We start from the raw sequence: 10518 nt of genomic DNA on the forward strand, positions 1-10518 counted from the left end.
TGGTATGGTACGTTTCCACTCAGTAGTACTTGAGTTTCTTTCCCTGTGACATGTTTGTGTAGAAGCCAAAATTACACGTTATTTCTGTGGTATTTGTAGTTTTTGTCGTGGTATTTCTACAATAAGCCTTCTAAATATTATCGTTGGAGCACTAAAATACTCTTTTCGGGTATGAATTCGCCATATTGTCTTTAAAAGAAATGATGATAGTTTCCGCAGGGGTCGGTGGTAAAGTGGCGGGTGTCGCGTTACAAATGAGTCTCTTCTGTGACCGTGATTTGGTTGTAGTTGCTCACCGTGAGCTGGCCTGATGTTGCCCCTCCCCCTCCTCCCTTCTCATTGGACACGTGCTGCCAGAGCCTCTCTGCTATTGGCGGGCCTTTCTGTCAGTCACCTCCCGCCCGTTGGAATTAATGGGCGGGGCCACCTACCTCGATTCCAAAAGTTTTTTCAAAAGTTTCGAGCTGGCAAGGGTAACCGGAAATGTATGATTTAGATTTCAAAATAAAAGCGTTATGTGTGGTATTTTTGGGGCATTTGAGCAGGTTATTAGCTTAAAGGATGAGACAAAACAACCCGTAGAATCGTACGATGAAGTCTAATGCGAGATTGGAACTGTAAAATACGCGAACGTCTACTTTCCGTCAGCGTTAAACACCTTGACCGGAAGTTGCAACCGACTCATTGGTCTAAACGTTCACGAGCTTGACACTATAGCTCAAAACTTCTTTCCTCCTCCCCCCTTGTCCCCCGCTCACTCTCCGTCCTTCCATCCATCCATTCGTTGTTGTTGGAGCGGCGATGGAGGAGCCGAGGCACCGCTAAACGTTTCAACGGAACCGTCTTTGGGAGAGAGAATGGAAACGGTTGAGCAGCTCGTCTCTTTCCACCACATTCAGGTCCAGTTGAGCGGGGGCGCGCCTTGGGGGTTCACGCTGAAAGGAGGGCTCGAGCACGCGGAGCCACTCATCATCACTAAAGTGAGTTTACCATAACAATTGACATTATGTGTGGGTTTATACTGCACTTTGTTACACGTAACATATCATTTTCTTAATAGTTATGCTTGTAGCTCGACTTTTGGCTTCATATTTGCAGAGTGTTTTTACTGCAGGGGTTTTATTTTGTAAGGATGCGGTTGTTGCAGCACTCCAGCTGCACCAAAACAGCAATTGTGGTTGTGTTTTGCAGGCTTGTGTTACTGCTCCCTCATTCATATGTGCTTTTCAGTCTGCTAGGCTGCTGGTCAACCCAATGCACAAAGTATTTTTTTTAAATAACCCTCTGCAAACTGCTTTTTCTGCATCTCTATGCGATTTCTCCTCTTCTTCTTCTGCAGAGAATACATAGTTATTGTCCTAAACTCATGCAAATATCCGGGGGAAGTTGATGTTTGTCAGCTGTCATCGTGCATGAGTAAAATCTGTGTCATTCAGCAGTTGGATTCTCAAACTTTGGGGGTCAAAAATGGTGCTAAAAAAATTCCCAAAGGGATCCCTGGACTAAATGAGGCTCTGTTCATCTTCCTGTCACTTCATTGGCTGCGAGGGATAAAGAATAAGCCCCCCCCAAGTGCTGACAGACGACTTAAAACCCACCTCAGACGGCTGAGTGTGTGTGTGTGTGTGTGTGTGTGTGTGTGTGGAAATCTTTCTAAAATACAGATTGTGATTCTGTGATGAGACCCTAAAGAACCAAAAGAAGTCGATGGACGTGCACGACGACATGTAGCGTGGTGTTTCTGCAGAGTGTTTCGGGGGTTTGAGCTCTTTGTGAGACGTTTTAATGTGTGTTTTCAGATTTTCTGACCTCAAAGTTCGTGGGCGCTTGATGTTTCCTCTCACGGTTTTTTTTTCACGCCGCGGGCGGTGAGCTGCTGGAAATAAGGAGGGTGTCTTTGAATTACTGCTAGTAATTATTGGTGTGTTCTTCTGAAGGGGGGGGGTGGTCTGAATGTATGTGTGTGTGTGTGTGTGTGTTCAGGCCACCGGACGGGTCAACCTCTGCTCTCCAGTCTTTCCTTCACCGACTCTCTCTGTTGAGAAGCAGCAGCAGCAGCAGCGGTGGTGTAAATGTTGGCCCGGAGGTTACTTCTATATTCACCACAGCACCACAGCAGGGAATGGAAAAGCCTGGCTCAGTCATCTGGAAACACACACACACACACACACACACACACACACATAGAGCAGCCCCTGGGAAAATGTGACTGTGACTGCTTAAAGGAGATAAAAATCAAACTGTCTTGTGTCCAGTGGCTAGTTAAAACACACACACACACACACACACGGTATAAAGTAGCTCAGGCGGTGAGGGCCGGACGGGAAAATGATATGCAGAAGAAAAAACGAAGTGTTTAATGATTAAGTGTTAAGACCTTGAAGGAAAAGAGGAGGAAGGCAGGAACACGGACTGAAGGCGGAGTTGAGGTGTGTGTGTGTGTGTGTGTGTGTGTGTGTGTGAAAGACATGATGTGTTTTAGGTTTAGAGAGTTTCCTTCAGCCTCCGCACGGACGTTCTGTCTGTAAGGACCACAGCTGAGTACAGTCATAATCCTCTCTCTGCAGAGAGACAGAGGAGGACGAGTAAAGAGCTGAAGACTCTCCAATATGGCTGCCGGAGCGTTCTTTACGCCACCTGAAAACACTCTTTTTAAAGATATTACGGCGTGGTTTTTGAAAAATTGCAACAAAAAGAAGTGTGCGAGCGGCGGAGAGATGACGAACCCGACAGCTCCTGGCTGTTAGTTAGCATTGAAAACAAGCTAGCAGCAGGTAGCTAACTAGCCAGCCGCTAAATGAGAACAAAACTAAACTTCATGCTTCATCTACACACTCTTGCGGTAATTGTGACATTTTGGTCGCCTTTAAAAAAAAGGGCTTGTTCAGTGTCAACGACTGGTTGCAAAAACCAAGATGGCGACCGCCGAAACGACGAACTCCAGGCTTCAAAAAACGACAACACACAAACCAACGGTTGACGTCGCGGTGGCGTTATTTTGACGATATCTTTCTTTTCATAATTACGCATGTGCAGCGTTGTCTGGTTCTGATTTAATAAACAGCAATATTTGAAAATGACTCGTGCAACAATGCAAGAGTGATGCAACGATGGCAACCAAAGGCGAGGAATCGGTTGCCAGTTTCTCCAAATGGTTACCAGCCTCGCATGTGTTAGTTCCGGCTTCTCAAATGTGTGGATTCTGCTGCTTTTCTCTGTATGATACCATTTAGAAATGTATTATATTTTGATTATTTATTGAACTAAAAACATTTTATACACTTATCCTTCCATTTTCTACCTCTTATCTCAATCCGGTGGTCGCAAACTAACCAAAATACTTCCTAATTTCTCCCTATTTACCACCTCTAGCTCTTCATTGAGAGGCATTACCAAGCCTGATTAATATAAAATAAGTACTCGGATTTACCTCAATTTTATAAACAACGCATCACATAGTTGTTACTTGCAGCCCTGTATGGTAAAGCTACTTCTCCCTGATTTATGTCAGCATTAAAGAGATTATTAAAGTGTTGTTTTTGTGCGTGTGAGAGCCAGCTACCAGCCAGAGTCTGCTGTTGGTTGAAACGTGTGTGTGTGAGACATTGAGTGCATGAAAATGTGCCAGTTGCCCTTTCAGGATGTCCATGTTTTTTGGGGAGGGGGGGAGGGGAGTCTGAGACAGCAGAGGGATATAAGCCATTTGGTCAACATTCCTCCGGCAGCATAACAAAGTACCACTGTGTGTGTGTGTGTGTGTGAGTGTGAGAGTGTGTGTGTGTGTGTGTTCATACATGTGCAATACACACAATTATCCAACTCCACTACTTGTTGTCTTTGCAGCCGGCTGATGAGCTGCGTTTAAAGGTGTTTTATCTGCTCTAGGAGTTAGCCGTTAGCCGTTAGCTCTCAGTCATTCAGAGAGTCGGTCGTATCGGCCTGTTGAACATCTGTCGGTGGAAGTACACGTAAAAAGTTGCAAATAAAGTTTCTTCAAGATGTCTTCCCGTTGTGATGACAGAGTGGTGAGTTTCCTCCCATTGTTGTTGTTTGACAGAACAGCTTTCGGCTCACTTTAATACGTAGTTTTGTGATTTATGTCTTAATTTACGTGTTCTTTTTTGGTGATTTATTTCCGAGAAACGTAGGAGCACATCTGTGGTAAACACGAGGTTTAAAGTGATTCTTTATGTTGGGACTCAGTTTGACAAAGTCTGTCGATTAAGTCAACTAATCGATTAGCAGACAAAGAGAATTTCTTCGGCCAATGACGGCCCTAGAAATGACATTTTGCGATATCGTGGTACAAGATTACGTCGTCTGAATTGCTAATAACGAGCACGTACTGACTCACATTCGAAGAAAATCCGTTTTTTTCAAAATTGGGCTTTAAGAAACTCTCCGAACGTGGGATTTCCCAACCCTGCAAGCTAAATGACGGCCGGCTTTCACATTCGGTTAATGCAAGTTGTACTCGGATGATCGATTGTTGAGGAAACCAAAGAACAGACGGAGATTCCTTCTACTTTAGTTTCAATGAGAAGATCTCTTCACAGATTGTGGTTGTCTGGTGTTGGATTCATGCAGATTTGTTTCTGTGGATTCAATGTGTTCATCCTGGGTTTATACCTCTTTATAAAGATTGATTATGTCCTCAAAAAGGTCGTTAACCGTCTTTCATGCAGACTATGTGATGCAGGGTTGTTCAAACATCCCTAAACTGAACTCTAACTGCTACACGAGTCTCCTGTTTTGTATTTGTGGCTGAAAGAGGTTTTTCTTCTTCTTCTTCTTCTTCTTCTTCTTCTTCTGTGGGGTGCATTCCAGCAGATGCATGTTTGGAAATTTGATTTGCCCAAAAAAGAGGCAACAAAGATCCTCTGATTCTTTTTAGAAAGGAATGTTTTGACATGTGGTCGAAGGTATGCAACCAAATGTCTTGGGTTGGTAAACAGCTGTGTGTGTGTGTGTGTGTGTGTGTGTGTTGCTGCCTACATTCCAGTAAAGGTAGCCTCCAGTAGCAATCTGCTCTGCAGGGGGTAGATGAGGATGCCATCAGATAGAGATGCTATTGTCTCTACTGTGTGTGTGTGTGTGTGCTATAACTGTCCTTACTAACCGAAAACATCTGTCCTGCAGCAGCGTCGTGCAGCACAATAGAGCATATTGATCAGAGAGAACTCGGAGTGTATTCATGTTTCCAACACATTATGTTCACTTTTGCATTGAGAGAAAATGAGCAAAACACTCTTATTAAATCAGTTTGGCCCAATCGGACGTTTGACGTTTATGGGCACATATGAATGATGAGCATGGTGAGGTTGTTGGTTATAGTTTGGCATTCTTAATGCTTTAGACTGAAGAAGTGATGGTTGCTGAAGCATTGCTGTCTCTGATTAGTGAGCAGGACGTTATAAGTCAACGTATCTGTAGACGACGGTTCGTACGATATCCTACGAAAAGTTACTAATTTTTTAAACTTCCGTCTTCACAGGAAACTCCGTAGTTTAGGAAAAGATTGTTAAATACTTAGTTAGGTGTGTGTGTGTGTGTGTGTGTGTGTGTGTGTGTCAGGGTGGGGTTGGAATGTGTCTATCTCTGATCTGTGGAGCCTTTAGCTGTTTCTTTTAGGCTACGTCTGCAGACACACACACACACACACTCACTCACACACTGAAATAACAACCTCTCCTTGCGTAGGTGTGTCGGTACAGAGACCCTCAAACGTAACGCATTAACTGTGTGTGTGTGTGTGTGTGTGTGTGTGTGTGTGTGTGTGTGTGTGTGTGTGTGTGTGTGTGTGTGTGTGTGTGTGTGTGTGTGTGTGTGGAAGTCCTGACCTGAGGCTGCTGTTGTTGTTGTTTTTGTACGATGCTCTGCATTTTACCCTCTCACTGGGGGGTCAACACACACACACACACGTCAGCCATGTTGTCCTTGTCTCTCAGATTATAATAACGAATTTAATAACGAATAACATCAGAGCAGCCTTCAGGGCCTCGAACTCGCTCTGACTTTCCCTTTCAGCCAGGCACTCTTTGTGTGAGCTACAGCGAGGTGTGAACATGTGAAAGTGGAAAAGATTTCATTTGTTAGAGTCCAGATGACAAACACCTGGAGTCAGTGGAGCCTTTATTTAGATTTTTAATGGTTTAGTTTTGGAGAAGCTGCGTCGTTAGCAGCAGTTTCCACTCTTGTTCTGTCGGGTTAAGCGGGGCTGTTACAATCACAGCGTTCTCCGTGCGTCTGTGTTCACGCGTTTACAGTTTATTGCTAAACTGTTTTCATCGAGGCTACGCCGGCGGGTCGGCTCCAGCTTGTGGTCCAGAAGGACACAGGGACCGTCTGCGTTTCCTGGGTTCGGTCGGCGTCCCTCCCGTCTTGTCCTCGGTGGCGTCCTTTCCTCCCCCCTTACTCACGTCCTCTCCTCGTTGGAGGAATGGAAGCTGTGAGTGGGGAAGTCGTGGGAGCAGTGAGGAGGAGGAGGAGGGTGTGGTCAGAGGTTTATGAGGAGTTTGCTCACATTGTTTCATCTTTTGGGTTTCAGCGATTCTGGTTTTCAGGTTTCCACAAGTGTTACCGATGTAAAGAACGATGAGGAGGACCGAGAGGAAGACGGTGGATTAAGGAGGATGAAAAGGTCCAATGAAGACGGGGCGCGCTGTGCATGAAAGTCTGTGAGAAAGGAAGACGAGTAGATGTGAATGGAGGAACGGAGAGCGTGGGTTTGTCTTTAGCTGTCGGCTGATCGATGGACAATAGGTGGACGCAGAGATAATAGATCAAAAGACAGACGAGAAGGTTTCAGATGTCTCCACACAGCTGCCACATTTCCTGCCTTTTTCGTCTGCCTCTGAACACATCGCTCGCTGTGGTTTGTTGTGTGTTAAACCGGTTTGTTTTTACACTACACTATATCAGTTCTCTAAATGTCCGATACTTTCTCGATCTACGATCAAAAGACGGCTTTCTCGTCAAAACACATGATTTTGATTGATTTATTTTTTGGGGGTGCTTTGACTTTTCCAGTGTGATACGTCACGAGTCTCATAAAAATACTTGAATGGAAGCCCAGACGGGCCAAAAAGAACGGAGAAAGCTGGCGAAGCCGCTTTGATCTGACAGAAAGTAAAAATACACACAATGCACTTCCTTGTGTCTGGAGCAGATTTCAGTGGAGAGGTCATTTAGTGCACGTTAAGAAGTTAATGTTTCACCCTTCTTTAAGTGTGCGCATGTGATAATGAGGACACACACACACACGACATTGATGGATCAACGCAGCCCGTCGACCCTTTAACCTTTGCCGTTGTCGGCGCTGGTCACCGGATCTAATGGCTTCCATACTCCACCAGAAACACACAGCCAGAGGTGTGTGTGTGTGTGTGTGTGTGTAGTATATATTTCAACTCTCCCACGAATTGAACAACCATAAAAAGATGAAATAAGGACTTTACGACCTGGTATCAGCATCATGAGGCGACGTTGTCACGTTTACTTTAAAGGAAGATAACGGTGCGTTTATGTCTGTTTACATAATCATGACTGGTGGGGGGGGGGGTCATGCTGACTTTACACTCATTCGGACAAAACAACACATGACGACAAGCAGCATTTAAATTAGCCGCTGTGGTTTTGGGCATGAGGAGTGGAAGAGAACAAGAGAAGCTTTGTTTGTGAAAAACACCAGAATCTCCCTTTTTAATGAAGCTGAATGTAACATTAAGCTCATTTAATCACAGAATAAACACCGCTTTATCAGCTTCTGTTCTCCAGTAAGAACAGGTCTACTAATAGTGTAGGGAGGAAGAATAAGCAGACATTTGACAGGGGACTTTTATTTTGAAATGATAACGGGGGAACTCTTATTGTGAAGGATTTACAGGAAATGCGATGTGTTTATCACCGAAGTAGCTGTGCTTTATTAGCAGCTACTCTTGAACAGGAATTGTTTTACCTAATACTGCAGGGAGGGGGGCTTTTATTGTGAAGAGTATAGGAAGTGCTAACGGTGGGGCTTTTATTGTGAAACATTTACAGGAAATTAAATTTGTGAATCAGAGAATTAGCGGCGCTTTGTTAGCGGCTATTCACTAACAACAGGTCTGCTAATACAGCAGGGAGGAAGAGTTAGCAGCACATTTAACGGAGGGACCTTTATTGTGAAGGTTACAGGAAATGAAATGTGTTAATCCAGCGTTTACAGCCACTGTGGTTACACACGCCTTTAAGCGGGTCAGGTGAACGGAAAAGGGATTTAAGACTCCCAAACTGCATAACCAGATTAGTGTGTGTTTGTGTGTGTTTTTTAATGTTTTTATTGTGTTTCTATTCGCTCACAGCTCCTCTGAAAACCTCTCAAAGCTGTGTGTGTTTGTGGCGTCCCCATATCAACCCAAAGAGCTCTAATCCAGCCCCAAAAATAGACTTTTTCCCTTTTGGTGTGTACATGTACACAAGTGTGTGTGTCTGTGTGTGTGTGTGTGTGTGTGTGTGTGTGTGTGTGTGTGTGTTGTGGTGGTGGATTATGGGAGTTGGAGTGTTTGTTTCTATGATGTGTGGATGACAGTTGAGGGTTAAGGGTCTGACAGGCCGGCGTGTCTTCAGGGGGTGCTCCTTTCGCTAAGCATTCTGGGTAGTAGAGCTTTGATGTGGCCGTCAGCTCTGAGTGTGTACCGAGGGGGCGTGTTTACCCGGATTAAAGTCGGGTTTCAATGGTTTTACTGGAGCTTAAGGTGGCGAGAACGATCACCTGTCAATCAAACGCCGTGGGCGGGCTCAGTGACGTCTGTTTTCTTTGTAGTCGCGTTTCTTCTGTGGACGCTGACTCTAAACTCCCAGCATTCAGTTCAGCTCCTGAGTGGTTAAAAACTGTTTTCATAGGATCTAAAAAACAAACATGAGGAACCGCTGAGTCGGCTAAGTGGAGGAACGCTCGGAGGCGACGAAGAAACACAGAAAGTGAGGACGGTGTTGATCTTTAAACTTTATTCTGCTCTGCATTGATCTTTATGAGATCAGCAAATAAAGTAAATAAACTCACGCCAAGTTTAAACTAGGATTCACCCAATTAGTGCTGTTTATTATCATTATTTTATTTTTTAATTATTGGGCTTCCAGCAGTTTATTTCACACTACATGTTTAAAATATAAACTATAACAGCAAGGTTTTCACATGAGTATTATATGACATTTATGTCATATAATAATTTATTATACCCCCCAAAAAGCCCCAGGGTCTTACATATAATATAACATAATATAATACAATAAAAATAAATAAAGTTAAGTAAAATAAAAGTGAAATTAAATATAATAAAGTGTATTAAAATAAAACTAAATACAATACAAATTTTATTAAATCTAACAAAACAAAATAAAGTGAAATTAAATCATGTAAAATAATATAAAACAAAGCAGAATTAAGTTAGATTAAATAATGTAAAATAAAATAAAATAAAATGTAATAAAACAAATCAAAATAAAGTGAAATTAAATCATGTAAAATAATATAAAGTAAAATAAATAACCTATAATGTGAACACTAGTCTGTGTGTAACATGTTTTTATGAAGAAGCTTCTAGAGACACATGAAGTGAATGTGAGAGAGAGGAGGAGCTGAAACAAACCTCTCTCTGTTCACCTGAGGGAAGGAGACGACTCGTGTCCTTCACATGTTGATGCTCATCATGTGACTGAGCCTCAGGACCTTCCTCTGGTTTCCTGTTGTGATCAGAGGAGAGGGCTTAAAGGTCCACAAGAAGCCCAGAATAAGGGCAAAGCCCTTTACTCTTCATCTACTTCATTCCTTTCCTCTTTCAATCCCTTCCTCTCGTCTCCTCTCTCCTCCTCTCTCTCTGGTATTGAATGTCCTCCCTCTGGAGGACCAGGCGTCTCCACCACGCTGCAGACCCAGAGAAAGCTTCTCCTTCTGGGGCTTCATTGTCCTGTTCACTCCCTTAAAGAGTCCCACTGAAGACCCTTTAAGGACACAAACACATCTATCTGTTGGTTCTCTCGGTGTGAGCGTGGGATCTTTTTCTTCCTCCTCCTCCTCCTCCTCCTCCTCCTCCTCATAAAGGAGGCCTTGTGTGAGCGTGGGCGTGAGGAAGAGGAGGAGGACCTCTGACGGCTCAGACCGGAGGCCAGAGGTTGAGGGAGGGTGTTTCCTCCTCAGAGCTCTGCAGAGAGACGAGGAGTCATGTGAGCATCCTCTGGTTCTCCCACGTGGAGAACAGGAACTCTTTCACCTGAGAAGCCACGAGGAGAATCGAACCCTTAAATCTGGTGAAGTGTGGAGCTTTAAGGCCATTTGGGGAAGTCCCGCCCCCTTCTGGGTGACCTCCATGGCACCGACATTTAGAAAATATCTTAATGGCGAAATTGCCTGACAACTCCTTTACTCTTCATCCTTTTTGTCTTTTCTTTCCTCTCCTCTTGTCTCCTTACCTCCCCTTCTTTCAATTCCTTTCTCGTGTGTCCCCTTCCTTCCTTTTATATCTCCTCTTCTTTTCCTTT

The 10518-nt window shown here is 43.9% G+C and overlaps 1 protein-coding gene across 1 annotated transcript in view; it reads left to right on the forward strand.

The window, feature by feature from the left end:
• Positions 1 to 857: 857 nt before the first annotated feature.
• Positions 858 to 10518, forward strand: part of shroom4 (shroom family member 4) — a gene marked incomplete at both ends in the record, with an annotated part of 41208 nt that continues 31547 nt past the window's right edge. Inside the window, one exon of the mRNA XM_079184376.1 lies at positions 858 to 980. Within this exon, the coding sequence (XP_079040502.1) occupies positions 858 to 980 (123 nt within the window). The remainder of the gene's footprint in view (positions 981 to 10518) is intronic.

The sequence above is a fragment of the Pholis gunnellus genome, assembly GCF_910591455.1.
Source record: "Pholis gunnellus genome assembly, chromosome: 23".
Lineage (NCBI taxonomy): Eukaryota > Metazoa > Chordata > Actinopteri > Perciformes > Pholidae > Pholis > Pholis gunnellus.